The 24,105-nt window shown below is 51.4% G+C and overlaps 1 protein-coding gene across 1 annotated transcript; it reads left to right on the top strand.

The window, feature by feature from the left end:
• The first annotated feature begins 129 nt into the window (after positions 1 to 129).
• Positions 130 to 23,835, top strand: PSMD4 (proteasome 26S subunit, non-ATPase 4). Its single transcript, XM_029580735.1, has 10 exons — positions 130 to 287; positions 1,085 to 1,225; positions 2,417 to 2,531; positions 3,330 to 3,416; positions 9,012 to 9,080; positions 9,775 to 9,990; positions 10,615 to 10,723; positions 11,357 to 11,488; positions 17,547 to 17,614; positions 23,131 to 23,835. Exons 1-10 carry the CDS (start codon positions 262 to 264, stop codon positions 23,299 to 23,301), a joined length of 1,134 nt encoding a protein of 377 aa, XP_029436595.1. The 5' UTR covers positions 130 to 261; the 3' UTR covers positions 23,302 to 23,835.
• Positions 23,836 to 24,105: the final 270 nt, after the last annotated feature.

The following is a 24,105-nucleotide window of genomic DNA, read 5'->3' as shown; positions in this document are numbered from 1 at the left end:
TTCCTGTCAGTTTTACACGACCCTTGCAATTGTCCAATAAAAAGTTGTTTTACTCAGGTGAGGCGGTGTCCCTCCCTGTGCATCACGTGACCGGAGCTGAGCCGCCTCCAGGGAAAACAAAAAACTACAGGCATCCCGGAAGTGGCGTCGCCTGTGTATTGTATGCTGGGTTGCTATTGGTCGCTGAGTGCCAGCCAATGAGGGAGGCGAATGTTGTGGTGGTTCGGAGCCGCTAGTTAGTAACAGAAAAGAAAGTCCAGGATGGTGCTGGAGAGTACGATGGTGTGGTAAGAACCGGACCGGACCGGGCTAGCGCGGAGGGACATGGGGGCGGGAGGGCGTAGCTGGTATCGGGCAATCCTTCCTCGCCAGGTTGCCGCAGCCAGAGGCCCCGGTTCGCTCTCGCTGTTTCCCTGAGTCATGGCTCTGGGTGGTGGCTGGAGCCGGAGGCTGGTAGCTTTCCGGGGTAGGGATTGGGGTGGGGGGTGGAGCACCTCTTCAGAGAAGAGGGCTGAAAAGCTAGGGGAAGGGGAAGAGCAGCTCCCCGGAGCAGGGACCCCGCCGATAATGGGATGAGCAGGAATGCGGGTCAGAAGGGAGAGCGTATCTCTGGGGCAGGGGTAGGGGGAAAGGAAAGATTCTTCAGCCTGATAATGCCAGTCCTCTTTTTGGACCTGGGATGTAGGGTTTGTGATTAAAAAGAAGTCAATCAAGTCGTCAGCAGTGGCTGTGCCAGGAATAACCGCTTGGATAACATGTTTAAGAATAATAAAATGAATCCACAGCAAAGGGCAGAAACTGCGGCCAAGTATCCCCAAGGAGGACTTGTCCAGTTGCATGCTGAGAGCAGGAGAGATCAAGCAGAGCCTGTGGCTGCAGAGACTGGAATTGTATCTGTATCTGCCATCAGCGCAGTAGTTTTTTTCACTAGTACATATTTTATTACTGTTATTCATATCTGATATTCTGCCATATCCAATTAGTGCACTAAGCAGATTATAAAACAAGTTTCTCTGTTTGAAGTAGTGGCCCCCAGGATACTGACCCTTTGTTTCCCTCTCCTACCTTGTCATTTGCATTTCAGTGTTGACAATAGTGAATATATGCGGAATGGGGATTTCTTGCCCACTCGCCTGCAGGCCCAGCAGGATGCTGTGAATATTGTATGCCACTCCAAAACCCGCAGCAATCCTGAGAACAACGTGGGGCTCATCACCCTTGCCAAGTATGTCTTGTGATCTTACAGGCATCCCGTCTCTCCACTTTTATTTCTGTGGAATCCACGCAGAGGGCTAGTGGGAAAGTGAGGGCAAAGTCTGCAGGGTTGTAGTGGGATGAAAAGTGGCTCGCCAAATCGGCCTTACCATTGTTATGTTGATGTGTTATAGCTATTGGCATGGTGTTGGTATAATGTGCAAGCTTCCCCTGATGCCCCACATACCTTCCTCTGCCAGTGCATGTGCTCTGTGATTCCAGTACTAGATTGCTTTAGTTTATTTGTGCGAATTGTATAACTGTTGTGTTGTGAAAAAAATCTGCACTTGGGATTAAGTTTAAGGACATGGCATTAATTTCATGTGGGATGTAATCTGGGATCTGAATTTGAGTTCATAGCTAGTCTGCCCGAATCCATGTTGATCCATAAATGTCTGCCAGGGAGCCGCCTATCAACAGTACAAATCATTATTTAAAGGCAAACATTTTTTTATTCACAGTTTTAAAAGAAATACTAAAGATGGCTGTATATGCATGTATTGAAATGAGGCACTATATAAAGCTAAGGCTGTTTATCTCTTCTGTTCACCTTTAAAAAAAAAAAGATAAATAAAATAGTTTTGTGGCTTAGTTTCCTCCTGTTCCTCTGTGCTGTCAGATCTTCTGGAGCCAACCTGTTGGGCTTCAGCACCAGGAGCGTTTGCAACTACCTGGGTATTTTCCTCCTATTTAATATCCTCTTTCAGCTTTTTGCAGGCCACTCATTGAAGCCACAGCTGGGGTTTCACAATCCCTCCTATTGTGGACCCTAGGTCCAGCCACTAGTGATTGCTGCTGCACAATGACTGGGACATCTTCCCTGCTCTGTAGTATCCCAGCTGTTGCCTATTCTATGCATTTTTCATCATCTGCACCTTTATTTCAATTTAGGCTTTTGTCATGTGAAATTATTCAGCAATAAATTGTAATTCAAAGGATTTAGCATGTAATTATATAACCCCAAGTTTTTGTAATCAACTTCTGCATTGATTCTGGTGTAGATGGACTTGCTCAACCTACTTTATCTGACTGTGCAGTTGTCTCATGTCCTAGGAAACCTTACCCGCATCGCTAATTAAAGCTTAGTACAGCAATAAGTGTGCCAGGTTTGTGTGGGAATCAAGATGGTGTTTGCTGGTTAATGCTTTTGGTTTCATTGTAGCAACTGTGAAGTGTTGACCACACTGACCCCAGACACAGGTCGAATTCTTTCCAAACTCCATTCGGTGCAGCCCAAAGGGAAGATAACGTTCTGTACAGGAATCCGCATTGCCCACGTAAGCACATGTTTTTCCTGTAACATGAAGTATTGTGTGCAAGTGAGGAGAAAGCATAGGCACCAGAAACAATTTTTCCTTAGTTTTATTTTCTCTTATCTGTCGCTGCTGTTTTGCTGAGCTTTTTTTCCTTATTTTTTTCTTTTTCTTTTCCTTTTTTTTTTTCCCCCTTGCCTTTTTGCTTTTCTGAAATGTAAGCACCCAGGTGAACCCAGCTCCCAGGAGTTTTCGAGCCCTGTGTGGAACTCTGATTCTTCATCAGGTGCTGGGGCAGTCATGAGTAACACAAGCATATTCGCTCTAGCACAAAGGAGGCTTTGTCATCTCTGCCTAGGCTTAGCCTTTCTGCTCGTGGTTTATTATTTTTAGATTGCAGTACAAGTGTAATGGTGTGTGATACAGGCCAGACTGATCTGTATTGAGTTAGTCTGTTGTCATGAAATTTGAGATGGTTCAGATCAGAAGGGATGGGGATGAGGTTGGCAAAGCATTGTGGTGCCTTCATCAGAGACATTATCAGGGCAAGGTGTGCTTTTACACCCTCTGTAAATGCTATACCTCTCCCCTATAGCAGAGAGGCAGTGGGATCAGCAGCAGTTCCCGCTTTCTCTTACTGCAGGGCGATATCCATAATCCAGGAGGTGAACTAGTATTGCTGATGACACTCGGGCAGCTCTCCCTGTGATAACATAAACTATGAATTCCAATTGCGAGCGGGTAGCATTTCCAGCGGTGCTATGGATGGGTGGGCTACTCTGGAGCAGGGCTGGTGATCTCCTTGCTGCTGCTGTTTTTCAGTTGGCTTTGAAGCATCGCCAGGGGAAGAATCACAAGATGCGAATCATCGCGTTTGTGGGGAGCCCCATAGAAGACAACGAGAAGGATGTGAGCAGCAGTTTTCTTTTAGAATCATCCCATTATATTGTCCTCCAGGGTTTGTGGGAAGATGATGAAGGGCTGGGATTTCCAGTGACAAAAAAAAGCATGGATTAATTTTGTAAAATCAGTCCAGACTCCTGGGTTTTGCCTCCTTGCCAGCAAATGGAGACAGAGAAAGTTTCACCAACACTGTACATAACCCACTGTGCCACCTGCAGTCCCTCAGTATTTCTTTATCTCCAGTAGATGGTGTAAAACCTGCAGTCTGGCGAGAAAGGGGAAAAAAAAGATTAAAAGACAAAATTTCCTATTGTGTAGCCAGATGGGCTCAGGACCAATGAGTTATATGCTTCCCTGCTAGCAGATGGAGACGGAGTCAGGTTTCAAAGCTGAGGTCACCCTAGATACACCCCTGCAGTGACTTCAGCTCTTCAGTATTTCTCCGTCTCCAGCGGATGTAGACGTGTTTTCCCTATGGGGATTGCTGTACCCTTTAGAAGAAGAAATTCTTCTTTTAAATTGGAGAAAAGATTGAGCCCCGCTCTCCAGCAATGATACCTAAAGGTCCCTCCCCAGTTGAGAATTCCTGAGGCGGTTTCTGAGATCCCTCAGAGATGTGCCTTGGTCCGGTAGCTGGTTCCCGCGTGGACTTTGCTGCTGCGGTAATGATGGCCAAAGCCCTCTCCCCCCGCAGCCGCAGACAGTCTCTGTACTCTGCTGGTAAGCAGTGAGCCCAGGTAAGTTTAAAAAAAAAAAAAAAAAAAAAAGAGGATTCCTTCTGATTCAGAGACGTTGGAGGGGTTTCGGTAAGACTTTCTCCAGTCTCCTTGCTCGGCGTGCCGTACCAACGTCGTTCCCTATCCTTTGGGATAAGGAGAAGTGGGCTTCAGAGCGGGTTGAGGGGGCCCCCCCGGAGGGATAGGCCCCTCTTTAAGTGCGGTAGACACAACTGGTAGGCCACGGTGGCGCCATCTTGCGTGCTTTTTTGTGCACCTTGTATTGCTCACCATAAGAGCGTCTAAAACGTGCAGTGGATGCCAGCTCTGAGCACGCGCTGTGCGCATAATGCACACAATGTGCACGTATGTATGTGCCCAACTCTCTAGGCTCGGAATTTAGGTAAAGCCTCGAAGCGGCCCGCGTAGGCACCCGAAATCTGTGTACAGAATTTTTAGCGCGAGCTAGCTGAACACACAGTTACCATCCCTAATGGCTCCCAGCAGCAAAAAAACATAAGCGCCATTCTCTCTGCGCTGCTTGTCATATTAGGGCTGCACAGTCTGATCTGGATTCTTACTTATGTCAGCACTGTGAGGAGGCCCAGGGAGAATTGGCCTCCTCAGACTTTACTAAGGCCGGCTCCTCCCAATCAGAGGATGGGTCAGCCACAACCTTAAACGGAAGTACCCCGGATCTGAGTACCCCCCGGAACTGGGTCATCCATGTGAGTGGGAAATCCAGCGGCCCCTCCCCCTGTACCTCCTGGGCTAGGCATGGACCCGGCTGCCTACGCTTGGGTGGAATTCTTGCAAGGCCTTCAAACTTCGTAAAGGCACAGTCTGCTACCTCACTTGCCCCTGTCTGGACAGAACCCCGGCCAGTAAGGCCTCCTTCTCCCAGCCCTATCAGCAGACCTCAAGGCATGCCTCGAACCACCAAGGGTATCCCTGGTAGGGATCCGGACAGCATGGACGAAGAAAGGGATCCAGATTTCTTGGAAGATGGCGAAATCCCGCCAGGTTTAGAACTGTATTGGACCATGTTACAGTTTTTCCATAGAGACAAATTGCTGGCCCTGGTTTTCCAGACCCTGAAGATGCTAGAAGTTCCTGGCGCAGACTCTTAAGATGGAACCAAAGAAGAATCCCATTCTGGTTTCTCTACGGAAAGCCTTTTGCTATTTTCCAGTGCTGCAAGCCATCCAAGAGTTGATTGACCTGGAATGGGATGCCCCTGAAGCGAGTTTTAAAGGTGGATGAGCATTCGAAGCTCTATACCCACTGGATCTAGTGGTGAGAGAATGCCTACGTTTCCCGAAATTGAATGCACTGGTCTGCACCGTCTCAAAGGAAACAACTATCCCAGTGGAGGGAGGAGCGGCCTTGAATATGCACATGATAAGCGGATGGAGTCCATCCTTAAACAGGCCTTTGATGTAATAGCAGTGACCTTACAGATTGCTTCTTGTTATGCCCTGGTAGCTCATTCGTGCCTGCTCCTCTATCAGGAGGTGCTTGACTAGGGGCCACATTTCTGAGAGTTATGGAACCCGCTCCTGCCTTTTTAGCTGTCACAGGCTCTGATCTAGTCCGTACCTCGTCCAGAGGAGTGGCCTCATTGATAGCAGCCAGAAAACAGCTATGGCTGTGAAATTGGTCAGCGGATGCAACCTCTAAGGCAAACCGCACAAAGATGCCCTTTAAGGGATCTCTCCTCCTTGGAAGTGAATTGGAAAAGTTGGCCAGTAAATGGGGTGAATCTCTAGTGCCCATCTACCAGAAGAAAAGAGAAAGCAGTTACTGCGCCCCTCGCCAATGAGGGTCGAACCAGGGGCTCCCAACGGCTTTCGCCCCCTACAGAAACTCGACATTTCAGAGGTCTCCCTCCTTTGGGAGGTCTCAGTCTTTTCGGAGTCAACAGTCCAAGAGAGCAGCAGGTTCAGGTTCATCCCGAACCCCCCAGTGAAGTTTTGCCGACCCACCCTCGGAACGAGGAGATAGGGGGTCAACTATCCCTCTTCTACCAGCAGTGGGTCAAGATCCCTTCGGACAAATGGGTACTGGAGGTCGTACAAGAAGGATACGTGCTGGAATTCTGCAGCACTCCCTGGGGATATACTCATGATATCTCCTTACCACTTCCAGCACAAGAAGCAGGCAGTGGAGACCAGTCTTAAGGCTCCACAGGAAGAGGGCTATAATCACAGTACCTGCGCCCCAGGAAAATACAGGGCGTTGTTCCATCTATTTTATCATACCCAAAAAGGAGGGGTCCTTTTGCCCCATCCTGGATCTCAAGAGTGTCAACAGACATCTACGAGTGATTCATTTCTGCATGGAAACTCTGCTCCGTGATAATGGCCAGGAGAGTTTTTAACCTCCCTGGACCTTTCCGAGGCCTACCTTCATATTCCAATCCGGCAAGAACATTAGCGTTTCCTACGCTTTGCGTTACTGGGCCGCCATTATCAGTTCCAGGCGCTGCTCTTAGGCCTGGCCGCTGCCTCCAGAACATTTTCCAAGATTGTGATGATTGTAGCAGCAGGAAAGAGGAAATCCTGGTGCACCCATACTTGGATGACTGTTTTGATCCAGGCAAAGTCTGTGGAACAGAATCTCTGGATGACCAGCAGGGTGACCTCCCTGCTTTAGGAGCTCGGTTGGGTCATAAACCTGGACAAAAGCAGTCTCAAACCCTCCCAGTGCTTGGAATATCTGGGAGTCCAGTTCGACACCAAGCAGGGCAAAGTCTTCCTTCCTTCCATGTGGATAAGGAAGTTGATGTCCCAAGTGCATCTGAACACGATATGCCTAACGGTGTGGAGCTATCTTCAGGTTCTCGGTTTGATGGGATCAACCCTGGAGGTAGTACCCTGGGCAAGGGCACATATGCCCCCACTTCAGTGCTCCCTGCTGTCCCGTTGTCTCGACTGTTCGATTCGCCTACACTTACCAATGGAAGTATGCTCTCAGCTCCAGTGGTGGCTGCAAGACGTTCATCTGGGAAGGGTGTATCCCTGTCCCCGCCGAACCGGCTGGTCCTCATGACAGACTCAAGCCTCTGGCGCTGGGGAACTTACTGTCAGGAGCTGACGGCCCAGGGGCGTTGGACCAAGGAAGAGGCCCTCTGGAACATAAACCGCCTGGAAGCCCGGGCAGTCAGATTGGCGTGTCTACAGTTCAGCCACAAACTCCAGGGTCCGCTCACCGCTAGATGCAGCAAGTCCGCGAAATATGGACGACGCAGCCACTCCGGCGCCACCAGAATCACTGACCCTGGATGCGCTTTTATGCGCCTTAGCACTCGCCCTATGAGTGGCCACAGAGGAAACATAAAGAAGGATCCCCGATCACGGGCACACTAGAGCATCTAGTCCTACTGCACTGATTTCCCTTCTGCGACTGAAGAATCTTGTCGTCTTTGCATTGGCTCGCGTTGCCAAGAAATCCAGCTGAGGAATACTCCGTCTAGTACAAATGTGGTTCCAGGCTTCTGGGGACAGCTCCCACTCCTCAGGATCCAGTTGTTGTCTCCTTAGGAAATCCGCCTGCACGTTGTCTACTCCTGCTACGTGGGAGGCCACAATTCCCTCTATGGTCGCTCCGCCCACACAAACAGCAGCTGAGCTTCCCGAGCCATCACATGACTCTTTGTTTCTCCTTGGCGGTTGATGTACGCCGCCATTGTCACATTGTCCGAAAACACTTGAACCATTTGACCCTGGACCAGGGGCAGAAACACCTCTAGGGCCCTCTGCACCGCTCTCGTCTCCAATTAATAGACCAGGGCTTCCCCACCACTGACCAGAGACCATCGGTTGAACCACCCAGGCACACTGCTCCCTAGCCCCTGAGACCAGCGTCCATGGTCACCACCACCCAATCTGGAACTTTGAGGTCCACTGCACCTCGCCAGCCACCACACTAGACTGGACCTGGATTCCTTCAGAAGAGGCAATGGGATAAAATATTGCTCCAGGGTCAAGCAGTCCGCATAATGTCGGCAACGCAACAATGGTAGCTTACATCAACTGCAAGGGAGTAACCAATTGCCAGAAGGTGTCACAGGAGAGAGATCTCCTTATGGAATGGGTGGAAATACATCTACAAATGACCATGGGCAGCCTCCCGCCCCAATCATGAGTAGCTTTTGTACATCCAGAGTCCATCTGGCTACACGCTAGGAAATGGAGAAATTATTTGCCTGATAATTTCGTTTTCCTTAGTGTAGACAGATGGACTCGGCATCCTGCCCACGGCTGCCCAAGAACGGTGCCAAGGATTCGCCTGTGGAGTGGATTTCGCCCAAACCCTAGATCAGGGCATCTGTAATCTTACTGGGGTTCAGTGTTTGTTTTGTTGCGTACAGTTTGTCATCTGTTTTTAATCACGTTTTTTTCAATAGTATGTCCACAGTGGCTTTTGAAGTAAATACTGGAGGGCTGAGGTCCCTGCAGGGCTGTATCTAGGGTAATGTCAGCTTTGAAACTTGATTCTGTCTCCATCTGCTGGCAGGGGAGGATAAACTCATTGGTCCTGAGTCCCTCGGTCTACACTAAGGAAAACAAAATTATCAAGTAAGAATTTCTCCATTTTTCTTTTTGGAGAGAAATCCTGCACAGATCATTAATGGAAAACCTGTATTTAGCACTATTTTATGTTTCAGACCTTTTTAACATATTTGGGAAAACCTGTACAATTCCAGTGGGTTGTTTGTAGTTTTGGCATCAGCCACCTCACTGGAAGGGGTTCTTCAGGTCTGCTGCTTGCAGGGCAAATCCCTCATAATAACAGGGAAAAGCAGAAATCGTGCACAGCTCATCCAGAGTGCCGAAACCCTCGGCTTCCTTGGCAGCTCTAAGAAAGCTCTTTCTTTGTGTAGCTCGTGAAACTAGCCAAGCGCCTGAAGAAGGAGAAGGTGAACGTTGACATCATCAATTTTGGAGAGGAGGTAAGTCTGAGTGGGCTTTCATCTCCGACTTCCTGGGGTGAGCCTCCTTTCTTTGGGGAACCATTCGTGAGTAGTCCCCTTGGGCCTTCTCATTTGGCTCTTACCGCTATCTGTTGTGCCAGTCCAAGTACGGGCCTGGGGTGTTCTGGAGGGGCATTGTACCCTTCCGATCAGCTGCTGCTCTTACGGCAATTTATTTTCACTTTTGCAGTGTCCAACTGTAACTTCCTGTTGGTCAAAACCAAAACACGTTGATCTCAACAATCTCATAGTAACGACAGCAGAAAAAGACCAAATGGTCCGTCCGGTCTGCCCAGCAAACTTCTTATGGTAGTAACTGCCGCTCCGTGCAGATTGCCCCCATGTTTCTGTTAAGGGAAGTAACTGCCGTGCCGTCGGGTTACCATAAAAAGCTTGCTGGGCTCTTTCAAGCAAGCATCTCTTAAGTATTCATTTGCCCCTCCTTTTTGTACGTATATCCCCCTGCCCAGACAGCACAGAAATCCAAGCCAGAGGGACGTCCTCCAAGCCTTGCCCTCCGTGCAGCTCTGTGGGTCAGGGGGTCACTACAGTAATGATAGCCCCAGTATCACTTTGACAGCAAGCCCCAGCCCTGTCTGAGGAAGCTGATTTTTAACTCAATTATTTTAAACATCAAACACTTTTTTTTTTTTTTTAAACTTCCCCGATGCAGGAGTCGAACACGGAGAAGCTGACCGCTTTCGTTAACACCTTGAACGGGAAAGAGGGGACGGGCTCGCACCTGGTGACCGTGCCCCCAGGCCCCAGCCTGGCCGATGCCCTCATCAGCTCTCCCATCCTGGCAGGCGAGGGCGGAGCCATGCTCGGGCTCGGGGCCAGTGACTTTGAGTTTGGGGTGGATCCCAGCGCAGATCCCGAACTGGCTTTGGTAAGAGGGGAAACTGCTGAGGCGATGCTGGGGATGCTGTGGCCAGGGGTCAGAATGACAGATCAGCTCATCCTGCAATGTCTCGGCGCTCTCCCGCCGCCCCTGCAATCAGGGTATGAGATCCTTCTGTCACTGATCGTCATGAAAGTGCAAGCGGGCACATTCCTGAAACCCACTGACGAAAAGCATCTGATCGATCTCCCAGAGGTTTGAAATAATATATTGGAGACTTATAGGATTTGCTTAGAGAATTTTTTTGTTTTGTTTTTTTTGTCGTTTTTTTCTAATTTTATTTAAATCCTATAAAGCTACAAATTAACTGGAAAAACTATGCAGGAAATCTGGGAGAATGCATGAATGACACCTTGATTGGGAAGGGATTGCATGTTACCTCTTCAACACCCAGAAGATATAAAAAGGCCTAAACCAGAAATGCCTTCTAGGTTAATTGCCAAATTTTGGAAATTGGCTTCACCGGGGGGGACACGGGACGGGACTTGTCACCTGATCCAGTCTTCAGGCCACAGCTCTGTCAGTATTTCTTGTGCTTAGGCCGTAGAGCAGGGAGCCCACCTGTTTTGCCGACAGTCCGGCAGCTTTCGCCTTTTCTGTGGTTTCTCCTAGGCGCTGCGGGTGTCTATGGAGGAGCAGAGGCAAAGGCAGGAGGAGGAGGCCAGACGGGCAGCCGCAGCCTCTGCTGCAGAGGCAGGAATTGCATCCACAGGGGGTGAAGGTAAGATCACTGGTCTCTGGGGAAGTGTAAGGACAGGGCTTTATCCTCACCGAAGCTCCGTCATTAACCTGGGAGAGGAGGGGAGGGTGAGGTCTTCCATTCCTGGCGCTCTGGGAGGGGAGGGGTGCGGCCTTCTCTCTTGAAGTTTGAAATAGGCTGGCCGCTCTGGGAAGAGGAGTCTCTCCTAGTTTTGAGTAAACATTTTTGGGTGAAACTGTTTAGTCACTTCAGAAATCCTCTGACTGAGACCGGAAGGCTCTACAGTGCCTGAGTCTGTGGGAACCTTCGTTGACAGATATTTATCATCCTTCAGTCCACAAGCTAAAGGCAGCATTGGTGTGTGCAGATACACAGCAGCCACAACTGTGTGTCGTGAAGGTTTGGGGCCATTATGGCTACTACAGGCTAAAAACCATTAGCCATGTTGCAGACTGCTCACCATGGCTAAGGAGAGCCATGTACCATTATTGTAAGGCACCATATAACTGGAAAGCATCTGTCCTAGCTGGGAAAGAGACAGACAGACCTGATGAGCCAAATTGGGGGCCTGGTCTCTTGGAGGTGCTGAAAGCATTGTATTCAGGCAGGGACATGTGGCTCCCTGCTTTACTTTCTAAATGTTGATGCATTCAGATTCAGACGATGCCTTGCTGAAAATGACCATCGGCCAGCAGGAGTCCGGAAGGACCGGCTTGCCAGACTTCAGTAGTATGACCGAGGATGAACAGATTGCATATGCCATGCAGATGTCGCTGCAGGGAGCAGGTGAGTTCCCCGTGTGCTTCTAGGTCCACTTCCGGGTCCCTCCATATTCCTTTTGCTTTGTAAATGTACTTAAAACCGCCTGCCTTTTTCTTCCTGTCCTTTCCTGTGGTTTGTGGAAATGCAGCCATTGTATCCTTTGTTCCCTGTACGTACCTGGATCAGTCCAGACAGTGGGTTATGTCCCCAATCCAGCAGATGGAGTCAGCACAAGCTTTGAGGGGGCGTATCCATATATACTACTACCCCCTCTGCAGGAGTTCAGTATCTTCTGACTCCAGCAGATGCGAGTAGGGGAATCAGGCTTCCCCTCCTTTTCCTTCACTTTCTTGCTTGATTATGGCTTGTTGTTGTCTTTTTCTGTGGATCAAGTTTGTATCAAGTTTGTATTAAGTTTAAAAAAAAAAAAAAAAAAAAAAAAAAAAGGCAGAGTTCTTTCAACTTCTGGGAAGTGGCTTATCTTCCTTGTCTCTTCTCTGCGGCCTTGCTGTTTATTTCTCGTTGCAGCCAGGGGTAAGTTTGTTTTTCCTTTGTAGTTTTTTTCCTTTACAGCTCAGCCCCCGGTGCCCGCGAAAGCCGGTGGAGCCGGCCTCTTCGCTCTTTACTCCCTCACCCGCGGCCATTTTACAGCTCCTCATGGGCTGCTGAGCCATTTAGGGAAAGATGTCTGGGGCGGGTCGTGTGGCCAGGAAGGCCCCCCCGCGGCACCCTCCTCTATTTTCAGACAGCGGGCAGTGCGGGCCGACCGGGCCCCCCCGCAGCGGCGCCTTTGTGCGCGTGGCCCCCCCCCGTGGCTTTTTCTTTTCTCCTGCAGCGATCCCGATGCTGCGGCCGTCCCGCTGTGCGGCCTGCGGAGACCCGGGGTCCCGGATTTCCCGGGAGGGCATCTGTGCACGATGCCTTCCCGGGGGGGAAGGTACCTCACAGTCCCTGACTGATTTCTCTTTTTTGCCCGGGCGGTGCGGGCCGGCCACTCCGCCATTTTTGGCGGGAACGGCGGCCATTTTACATTCTGAGCGCCCTGAGGCGCAGGCCACGAGGGGGAACGGATCCCTGGAGGCCACGAGGGAGAACGGATCCCTGGAGGACTCTACCAGCGGGGGTGTTCCCCCGATTTTGGTGCAGGAACCAAGCACCCAGAGCCAGGGAGCAGGAACCACGCCGCCCCCGAAGCGCACCCGAGCAGGCCGGGGTTCTCTCCGGAGTTTATCCTGCTCATGCATACCGCTTATCTGCAGGGGCTGGAAGCACCTGTGGGACCCCCCCCCCTCCTAAGATCCCTCGGATGTCGCCCTCGACGCCGGCCCCCCCCCAACCCTCCGGGATTGGGGGCCTCCCGCCTTCCTACCCGGGTCCGATCCACGCCCGCGGCAGTGGGGGCGGTGCCAGACCCAGCGGGACATGGACTTGACCTCCCGGACGGGGGACAAGGGGACGGCACACAGGAGGGGGATGATCCGCGTACCCTACGCCTCTTCCAGAGGGAAGAGCTGGACGACCTCATCCCGCAGATCATCCAAGAATTAGATTTGGATCCGCCACCAGACCCGCCTGCCCCAGTAGCTCCCGCTGTCATCACTTCTTCAAGGAAGGGAGATCCTGTCCTGGCGGCACTCCGGCCGAGGGCTCGGGCTTTTCCCATTCATGACTCGTTTTTACAACTTCTCACCAGGGAATGGGACACCCCGGAGGCCTCCCTGAAGAGCAGCCGGGCTATGGAAAAGCTGTACCCCGCTCCCCGAAGATTTTCTGGACCTCATCAAGGTCCCAAAGGTGGACTCCGCAGTGTCGGCGGTCACGAAGAGGACGACTATCCCAGTGACGGGAGGTGCGGCGTTGCGGGACACACAGGATCGTAAGTTGGAAGTTTTCCTTAAGCGGGTTTTCGAGGTCTCCGCTCTGGGTATGCGGGCGGTGATGTGCAGTTCGCTTGCCCAGCGGGCTAGTCTCCTTTGGGTGCAACAACTCCTCACGTCTCAGAACCTGCCGTCCGATGAGGCTGCCCAGGCAGATCGGCTAGAAGCCGCAGTGGCGTATGGGGCGGACGCCTCGTACGACCTTTTTCGGGTCCTCACAAGATCCATGGTTTCGGTAGTGGCAGCATGACGACTACTGTGGCTACGCAATTGGGCGTCTGATACGTCCTCTAAGTCCAGTCTGGGCTCTCTTCCCTTCAGGGGCAAGTTCCTCTTCGGGGAGGATTTGGACCAGATCATCAAGTCCCTGGGGGAGAACGCTGTTCATCGGCTGCCGGAGGATAGGTTTTGACCATCCAGAGCGTTTTCTTCTTCTCGGACCAGAGCCAGAGCGCAACGGCGCTACAGGGGCTACAGACAGACGGGCTCCCGGCCATCCGCCCCCAGGTCTCAGCCCTGGTTGCGAGCCTTCCGCGGGCATCGGCCCGCACGCACTACTCCCGGAACCGGGAACCCCTATACCAAGTCTTCACAATGATGCCAGTCTCGCCCACTCCCCTGTCCCCAGGATTGGGGACCGACTAACGTATTTCTAAGCGGAGTGGGCACGGATCACCTCGGACCAGTGGGTCCTGGATACCATAAAACACGGCTACGCATTGGAATTTGTCCGCCCCCCGCAGGGAAGGTTCATCTTTTCCCCCTGTGGCTCGGACCTCAAGAGAGGAGCGGTGCAGCTGACTCTGGACAGACTCCGGGAGATAGGCGCTACTGCGCCCGTGCCCTTCGGAGAGGTGGGCTCGGGCCACTATTCCATCTATTTCGTCGTACCAAAGAAGGACGGTTCCTTCCGGCCTATCCTAGTCCTCAAGGAAGTCAACAAATCCCTTCGAGTCGTTCGGTTCCGCATGGAAACGCTCCGGTCAGTGATTGCGGCGGTGCATCGGGGGGAGTTCCTCGCCTCCCTGGACTTAACGGAGGCCTACCTGCACATTCCCATCCGCCCGGACCACCACAGTTTCCTTCGTTTCAAAATTCTGGACCAGCATTTTCAGTTCACGGCTCTTGCGTTTGGATTGGCGCCGGCGCTGCACACCTTCACCAAGATCATGGTAGTTGTGGCGGCAGCTCTCCGGAAGGAGGGCATCCTGGTTCATCCTTATCTGGACGATTGGCTCCTCCGGGTGAAGTCATTCGATCATGGACGCTCAGCGGTGACTCGAGTAGTACGGTTTCTACATTCCCTGGGATGGGTAGTGAACTTCTCCAAGAGCTCCCTCATGCCCTCGCAATGCTTGGGTTTTTTTTGGGGGCGACCTTCGACACCCTACTGGGCAAAGTTTTTCTGCGCCAGGACAAAGCTCAATCCTTGCGGGATCACACACGACGGTTCTCTGCGTTACCAGAGCCCACCTCCTGGGACTACCTGCAACTCCTGGGAGTGATGGGGTCCACCATCGACCTTGCACCTTGGGCTTTCGCGCACCTCAGGACCTTACAGTGGGCGCTCTTCTCCCGTTGGAAACCAGTATTGCAGGACTATCAGATGATTCTCCCGCTCCCACAGAATGCCAGGGACAGTCTGGGCTGGTGGTTGGATCCGCCGAACCTGGCCCGTGGCATGTCCCTCGATCTGCCAAATTGGGTGGTGGTGACCACCTATGCCAGTCTAGCAGGCTGGGGTGCAGTCTGCGATCGAAGCGCCACGCAGGGGACGTGGTCCACGGTGGAGGCGAAGTGGTCAATCAACCGTCTGGAAACCAGAGCGGTCCGGCTAGCTCTGCGACATTTCCTCCCGCTTCTTCGGAACCGAGAAGTCAGAATCCTATCGGACAACGCTACCACCGTGGTCTACATCAACCGACAAGGAGGCACGCGCAGCCTGCAGGTCGCGCTCGAGGCGGCGCTGCTGATGCAATGGGCGGAGCGTCATCTCGTCCGGCTAGCGGCCTCGCACGTCGCCGGTGTGGACAACGTCCAGGCGGACTTCCTCAGTCGTCAACTGCTGGACCCGGAGAGTGGTCTCTCTCCGACAAAGCAATGCAACTTCTCGTCCATCGGTGGGGGGCCCCCCACTTGGATCTGATGGCGTCCGCTCTCAACGCCAAGGCTCCACGCTTCTTCAGTCGCCGGAGAGAGCGCGGAGGGAGTGGATGCCCTGGTCCTCCCGTGGCCACCATATCTTTCTTTTCCACCATGGCCCCTGGTGGGCAGGATGCTCCGCAGAATAGAAAGCCATCAGGGGACCGTGGTTTTCGTCACCCCAGAATGGCCCAGGCGACCCTGGTTTGTGGACCTGCTACAGCTGGTGATCGACAGGCCAATCAGGCTGGGGCACCTCCCCCAGCTCCTACATCAGGGCCCGGTATTTTTCGAGCAGGCAGAATTCTTCTGTCTTGCAGCCTGGCTTTTGAGAGGCGCCGCCTCCGGCGTCGGGGCTACCTGGAGGCGGTAGTATCCACGCTATTGCGGGCACGAAAGACATCGGCCTATGTTCGAGTCTGGAAGGTGTTCGAGCTGTGGTGTACCAGCCAGGCCACGAGACCCGCTAAGGCTTCTGTACCTCAGATCCTTCAGTTTCTACAGGCGGGGGTGGAAAAAGGGCTCACCTATAATTCACTACGGGTTCAGGTGGCCGCCCTTGGTTCGCTGTTGAGCGATGGGGGCTCTCTTCTACAGCATCCTGACATTGCTCGTTTTCTCAAGGGTGTCAAGCATATGCGTCCTCCGTTGCGGGACCCTTGTCCCTCCTGGAGTCTTAACCTTGTGCTTTGCTCCCTGTCGGGACCACCGTTCGAGCCGCTGCGCAGCGCAACGATAAAGGATCTCACTCTCAAGACTGTATTTCTTGTGACCATCTGTTCCGCTCGACGCATCTCGGAGATGCAGGCTCTGTTGTGTAGAGAGCCCTATCTCCGTTTCTCCGACTCTGGAGTTTCGCTTCGCACCGTTCCCTCCTTCCTTCCGAAGGTGGTTTCTGCATTCCATGTGAACCAGACGGTGGAGTTGCTGTCCTTCTCTTCCTCAGAGCCGAAGTCTCTCCGTCTCTTGAATGTCAAGCGCACTCTGCGCCTCTATCTGGAGGCTACAAATGAGTTCCGAACCTCTGACCATCTCTTTGTACTCTGGGCCGGTCCTAAGAAGGGGTCTCAGGCCTCGAAGACTACCATTGCCAGATGGCTGAAGGCCGGCATTGCTGCTTCTTACATTGGGGCGGGTCGGACTCCCCCACCCGGAATCGTAGCGCATTCTACACGTTCTCAGGCGGCTTCCTGGGCGGAGGTTCGCTCGGTATCCTCGCAGGAAATTTGTAGGGCAGCCACCTGGAAATCGTTACACACGTTCTCGAGGCACTATCGTCTGCACCTCGCCTCTTCAGTCTCTGGACACTTTGGCGAGCAGGTTCTCCGAGCAGGCCTCGCAGGACCCCACCCAATTTAGGGAAGCTTGGGTACATCCCACTGTCTGGACTGATCCAGGTACGTACAGGGAAAAGAAAATTATTACTTACCTGCTAATTTTCGTTCCTGTAGTACCATGGATCAGTCCAGACGCCCACCGCGTTTGGGTTCTTGATCCTGCTCAGCTCTGCGCTGCTTCTTGCTCGCAGTGTTCTGTGTCTTCACAGTTGTTTCTTTTCGCTGTTTTTCACAGCTCCCTACAAGTTGGTAGGATGTTTGCAGTTACTTGTTGCGGTTACAATTGTTTTCATTATCTGTTTCCACAAACTTGATCCTTCGGGGGTTTCTACTCGGGCTTTGATATACTCGATACTGAACTCCTGCAGAGGGGGTAGTAGTATATATGGATACGCCCCCTCAAAGCTTGTGCTGACTCCATCTGCTGGATTGGGGACATAACCCACTGTCTGGACTGATCCATGGTACTACAGGAACGAAAATTAGCAGGTAAGTAATAATTTTCTTGTAATTATTAGCCCATTATGAGAGAGGGAAGCGAGGAGAGCTCCACGTGAAATAGTGTCCTAACTCCTGACCTGACACTGTGCAGGGCTCAGCCAGCTGGGGTGAAGAGGAGTACCCAGGCTCTGTCTCGCTGCTTTCCCTTAGTGCTCCCAGAAAAATTGTGTGTGTGTGTGTAGTTGATTTAACCCTCTGTCCATCCCACTCTTTGGTACTTTTTAGAGTTTGGACAAGCTGAATCCGCAGAAATTGACAGCAGTGCTGCCATGGACACCTCTGAACCATCTAAGGTAAGAAATAAATCTGGCATTCTCCGAACTGCTTTCCCCACGTGCTGATCTTGGAAAGAGTAGACACTGGAAATCCTCCATCTCTTAGCAGCTATTGTCTTCTGCTTCCCCCAGCCCCCATCTCCTTTCATTGCAGGGGCTGTACTCCCCTGCCCCCCCCCTCCCCCTTTCACCATAGGAAACTATTGGATTTGCATTATTCAGACACTTGAATATGTAGAATTGAGGGTTTCCTAGCGTGTAGCCAGATGAGCTCAGGTCCAATGGGTTGTGCACCTCTGCCAGCAGATAGTCAGGCTTCAAAGCTGATGTCACCCTAGATACACTCCTGCAGTGACCTCAGCCCTTCAGTATTTCTCCGTCTCCAGCAGATGTAGATGTGCTTTCCCTATGAGGATCGCTGTACCTTTTGAAAGAAGAAATTCTTCTTTTAAATTGGAGAGAAGATTGAGCCATGCTCTCCTGCAGTGATACCTTAAGGTCCGTCACCCAGTTGAGAATTCCTGAGGTGATTTCCCTTGGTCCAGTAGTCTGTTCCCGGCGTGGACTTTGCTGCTGAAGCAGCTGAAAGGTAGCGGGTGCAGGAAGCAGAGTGCGGCAGTGACAGCCAAAGCCCTCTCCTGATAAGTGCTGAGCCCAGGTAAGAAGATTTACCTTCAGAGAAGAGGGGTTTCAGTAAGATTTCCTCCGGTCTCCTTACTCTGCGCGCTGTAACGACATCATTCCCAATCCCTTTTGGGTATAGGGAAGTGGGCCTATGAGAGGGTTGAGCGGTCAAACCTCCCCCCTCCGGTGGGCTAGGCCCTGCTTTAAGTATGGTTGGCACACAAGTGGTGCCATCTAGCGCATCTTTATGCATCTCCTATTGCCCGCCATAGGACATCAGTACGCCCAGTGCATCGGCTCTCGCACGCACTGCACGCATATAATGTGCACGTGCTTACGTGCAGGATACAGAAAAAGCCGGGTGCATGGGCTGTGCGTGCATCTCACCGTGCCCTGCCTAGGCACTCAAAATTTGTGCGCATAAATTTTTAAGCACAATTTTTAAGCACAAGCAGCCAAGAAACATAAGGCCTTGCTGTCTGCACTAGTTGTCATATTAGGACTTCTCAGCCTGACCTGAATTCCAACTTGTGTCACTGTGAGGAAGCCCAAGGGGATTTGGCCTCCCCGGACTTTGCTGAGCCCGGCTCCTCCCATTCAGATGATGGATTGGCAGCCTTAACTGGAAGTACTCCACATGTTTGCAACCTCTTAGCTGGTCTTCCATGGGAAAGGGAAACTCAGCTAGGCCCACCCCAGTTCCCCCCCGGGCTTGGCATGGACCCGGCGGCCTTTTCTTGGATGAAATTTTTCCAGGGACTACAGGCCTGTGTACAGGCGCAGTCTACTACCTCTCTTGCCCCTATCCGTACAGAACCCCAGCTGGCCCCTTCTCCTCCTCCTGCAGACCTCGAGGCATATCCCGCCTGACCAAGGGTATCCCTAATGGTGACCCTGATTGCACAGATGAAGAGCAAGATCCATTGGAAGTCGGGGAAATTCCCCCAGGATTAGAATCGCATCAAACCATGTTACGGTTCTTTCATAGAGATGAATTGCTGGCCTTGGTTTCCCAGAATCTGAAAACACTGGGACTTCCTGGAGCAGAATCTATGATGGAACCAAAGAAGAATCCCATTCTGATTTCCTTGCGCAAAGCCTCTTGCTACCTCCCAGTACTGGAAGCCATCCCAGGAGTTGCGGACCTAGAATGGGATGCCCCAGAAGCAAGTTTTAAAGGGGGCCGGGCATTAGAAGCTCTATACCCACTGGATCCAGCAGTGAGAGAACGTTTGCGTTTCCCAGTGGAGGGAGGAGCGGCCTTAAAGGATGAGCACGATAGACGGTTGGAGTCAAGCCTTTGACGCAGTAGCAATGACCTTACAGATTGCTTCTTGTTGTGCCCTGGTAGCGTGTTCGTGCCTACTTCTCTCTCAGGAGGTGGAGGACTTGGAGGTGAACCCCAGAGCGGCTACGGAACCTACAGATACCTTTTTAGTAGACGCGGGCTCGGATTTAGTCCATACTTCAGTTAGACGTGTCCTTAGTGGTAGCGGCCAGAAGACAGCTGTTGCTGCAGAATTGGTCAGCTGATGCAACCTACAAGGCCAACCTTACAAAGATGCCCTTTAAGGGATCCCTCCTATTCGGAAACTGATTGGAAAAACTGGCCAGTAAATGTGACGAATCTCCAGTCTCTCGGCTACTGGAAGATAAGAGTAAGTAGTTGCAGCACCCCTCGCCTACGAGGGGCTGGTCCAGAGGCTCTCAACATTTCCGCCCCTACGGGAACTCTATATTTCAGAGATCTCAGCCCTTTGGGAGAACTCAGTCCTTTCATAGTCAATAGCCCCAAGAGAGGGGCAGGTTCGGGTTCAGGATCATCCTGAAAATCCCAATGAAATTTTACCAACCCATCTTTGGAACAAGGAGATAGGGGGTCGACTGTCTCCCTTTTACTAAAGTTGGGTCGAGAACACTTCGGACAAGTGGGTACTGGAAGTCATACAAGACGGAAATGCGCTGGAATTTCGCAGCACTCCTTGGGATGTATTCATGTCTCCTTGCCACTCCCAGCACAAAAAGCAGGCAGTGGAGATTACTCTTTTAAGGCTCCTCAGGATGAGGGCTGTAATCCCAGTAAAATAGGGGCTTTATTCCATCTATTTCATCGTACCCGAGAAGGAAGGTTCTTTTCTCCCCATCCTGAACCTAGAGTGTCAATTATCACTTGCGAGTGAGTCATTTCCGCATGGAAACCTTACACTCAGTGATAATGGCCGTACAACCGGGAGAGTCCCTGGACCTTTCCAAGACCTACCTATATATTCTAATCTGTCAAGAACACCAACGCTTCCTACGCTTTGCCACACTAGGTCATTATCATCAGTTCTGGGCACTACCCTTTGGCCTAGCCACCGTCCCAAGAACATTTTCCAAGATTATGGTGGTCGTGGCGGCAGCGTTGAGAGAGAATCCTGGTACATCCGTACTTGGACGACTGGTTGATCCAGGCCAAGTCAGTGGAAGAAATTCTCCAGGTGACCTCCTTGCTCAAGCCTTCCCAGCCATTGGAGTATCTGGGAGTCTGGTTCGACACCAGGCAGGGCAAGGTCTTCCTCCCAACCACAAGGATACGGAAGTTGAACACAATATGCCCGACGGTGCAGAGCTATCTTCAAGTTCTCTGTTTGATAGCGGCAACCTTGGAAGTAGTGCCATGGGCGAGAGCACACATGCGCCCACTTCAACGCTTGCTGCTGTCACGTTGAAACCCAAGGTGTTAAGACTATTGGATTTGGCTCGACTTAACCGATGGGCAGGAAGCTCATGTGAGCAGGAGGGTGTCCCTGTCCTCCCTGAACTGGCTCTTACATCAGACACAAGTCTCTGGGGCTGGAGAACTCATGGCCCAGGGTGATTGGATGGAGGAAGAAGCCCTCTGGAACATCAAACGCCCAGAAGCCCGGGCAGAGAGGCTGGGGTGCTTGCAATTCAGCCTCAGACTCCAGGGTCAAGTGGTCCGCATAATGTCTGACAATGCAATGACAGTAGCCTACATCAACCGCCAGAGAGGAACCAAGAACCAGCAGGTGTCTCAGGAGATAGACTTCCTTATGGAATGGGTGGAAATAGTCTGTAGATGTATCTCAGCTTGATGAAGCAAGAATATTCTGTGGCGGTAATTGCCACCTAACTCCTTGCTCAGAAGTTCTCCACATCCCTAGCGAATGTGCAGCTCTGGAGAGTTTGAGGCTGGTGCAAGGAATGCAGTGTCCCTTCCCCCCCCCCCCCCCTCTCAGGCGGTCAAAATCCGACTAATTCTGGAATTTTTGCAGGATGGCTTGAATTAAAGGTTTGACTCTTAACTCCTTGAAGGTTCTGGGAGCGGCTCTCTCCTGTTTCAGGGGCGCGAGGTAAACGGAACCTTCCTGTTGGCTTATCCGGACATGGTCCGTTTTTCTGAAAGGGGTGAAGCACCTTTGGTCACCACTATGGTGGCTGGTTCCCTTGTGGTCTTTCCTTGTGTTTATTAACGGTGTTCCTGGTGGCTGTATGCTTAGCGTGTCGCATTTCTGAACTGCCGGTGGTGTTGTGTCAGGAACCGTTCCTCTGGATGACTCCAGGAGCATTACAGCTTCATATCGTTCCATCCTTCTTGCTCAAGGTAGTCTCGGAGTTTCATTTGAATCAGTCCATTTCATTGCCATCCCTAGATAAGCACAGGGACACGGAGGAACGCTGCCTCCTTCGTCATTTGAATGCCTGTAGATTTTTGGTATGGTATCTATCTGGAAATTTCAGAATTGGTCCGAAAGACAGAACGCCTGTTTGTCCTTCACTGTGGAAGGAAGCGGGGCGAAATACCTTCACGGGCTACTATAGCTCGCTGGATTGAGGAGGTGGTCACGGGAGCCTATGTGGAGGCAGGAAAGCCATTACCACTTCAGGTTAAAGCTCATTCCACTAGGACTCAGGTAGCCTCATGGGTGGATGCTAGACTGCTGTGCCCCGTCGATATCTGCCAAGCGGTGACCTGGTCCTCCTTGCATACCTTCTGCAGGTTATATCGCCTGGACGTTCAGGCCCAGGAGGACGCAGCCTTTGCAAGGCGGGGGTGTTAACCGGACCGCGGCCAGCCTGCCACCCCGATCGGGAATAGCTTTTGTATATCCCATTGGTCCTGAGTCCATCTGGCTGCACGCTAGGAAATGGAGAAATTACTTACCTGATAATTTCGTTTTCCTCAGTGTAGACAGATGGACTCAGGATCCTGCCCACGGTTGCCCAGGAACGGTGCCAAGGATTCGCCCGTGGAGTGGATATCGATTGCAAGAGATTATGGGTAAGCCGTCATCCAGTCCCTAGATTAGGGCATCTATAATCTTACTGGGGTTCAGTGTTTGGTTGAGTACAGATATGGTTAATCAAGTTTTTTAATCGTTTTTTCGATAGTATCTCCACAGAGGCTTTTGAAGAGAATACTGGAGGGCTGAGATCGCTTCAGGGGTGTATCTAGGGTGATGTCACCTTTGAAACCTGACTCTGTCTCCATCTGCTGGCAAGGGAGCATAAACCCATTGGTACTAAGTCCATTTGGCTACACTAAGAAAAACAAAATTATCAGGTAAGTAATTTTTCCATTAACGAGTAAGCTGTAAGTGAGACCTTTTCTTATTGGCTTACTGTGATGAGCTTTTCAGGGCTCTGCTCCCTTAAGTCAGTGATGAAACAGCAGAGTTTCACTGAGTTTAAGCAGTACAGAGTAACTTTCTCACCCATGATCAGACATAGGCTCTCTGAACTGTAAGGTCTTACTGTCTGCACATGCAGACAGTTTCATGCCTACATCCAGTGTCCCTGACCTGACAAAGGGAGCCCCCAGCTACCATGGATAAAGCTTGGCCTGCTACCCCCCCCACCCCTGTGTTGTGAGAAAGGAATGACCTTGCATGGGCTTGTCTGCTCAGGAGGAAGACGACTATGATGTGATGCAGGACTCCGAGTTCCTGCAGAGCGTGCTGGAGAATCTGCCAGGGGTGGACCCCAACAACGAAGCGATCCGGAATGCCATGGGTTCACTGGCCTCCCAGACGTCCAAGGACAGTAAGAAGGACAGAAAGGAGGAGGAGAAGAAATGATGGCTCTATGGCATCAGCTCTGCACTGCATGTTTCGGTTCACAGAACCTGTCCACGTCTGCTCTTTAGTAACTCTGGGCAGAGGATGTGCCAGTAAGGGGGTAGGAAAGGTTTTTATTTCTTTGGTGTAACAGTTAATAATAAAGAGTGTTTAAAAAGAAGCCATAATATTCCTCTGTATGCTTAGTAGGTAAGGACTGTATTCTGATTTTTCTTTGAAGCAGATAGCAGTGCTGTGTGCAGCTGGTGTGCTATGTAGTGTGAGATTAGTACCGGTGGAACAGTGGTACCTGATACCCACAGTGGGGTAAATATATTTTGAGGAAACCGGAGTAGCGGGAGGCCCTGAGGACAGATTTGGGAGTCACTGTTATATAATTGAAGCAGGGCCAATTGCATGAACTGTTTTTTTATTTGATCTTACAGCCACTACACAAGCCTATGACCAGCTCTGCCCAGCTTTAAATCTCTCTTCTGTTCACGGTTCACTTAGGCAGTGGCGTTTGTAGCATGAGAAATAAACCATTAAAATAGATGTTTCTCTGGAGCCTTGTTTGACAGTACAGTACAGCATGCATGGTAAAGAGGCAGTAACTTTGCAACCTTTGATTACTAAGCTCTGACCATCTCCATTCCCCTCCCCCCACCTTCTGCCTAAGTGAATGGTTTTCAGCAAGAGCCTTTGCTCAGCCTGTGGTGCAAGTGGGATGACTCTGTAATTTATCTTGTAATATATTACATTTTCACAAATGCAGCTAGAAGTAGACTGCCATAGCACAGGAGCAACCGTTAGTGACGGTTTTTT

Source organism: Rhinatrema bivittatum, chromosome 16, assembly GCF_901001135.1.
Source record: "Rhinatrema bivittatum chromosome 16, aRhiBiv1.1, whole genome shotgun sequence".
Classification (NCBI taxonomy): domain Eukaryota; kingdom Metazoa; phylum Chordata; class Amphibia; order Gymnophiona; family Rhinatrematidae; genus Rhinatrema; species Rhinatrema bivittatum.
Note: the sequence above shows the minus strand (reverse complement) of the source record. Positions and strands in the feature narration are given on the sequence as shown.

Bases quoted from the DNA above. Each gene is read 5' to 3' on its own strand.
- PSMD4 (XM_029580735.1), top strand. From the start codon at position 262: ATGGTGCTGGAGAGTACGATGGTGTG. The intron at 288-1,084 runs GTAAGAACCGGA...TTTGCATTTCAG, and splicing joins CTGGAGAGTACGATGGTGTG to TGTTGACAATAGTGAATATA. The intron at 17,615-23,130 runs GTAAGAAATAAA...TTGTCTGCTCAG, and splicing joins ACACCTCTGAACCATCTAAG to GAGGAAGACGACTATGATGT.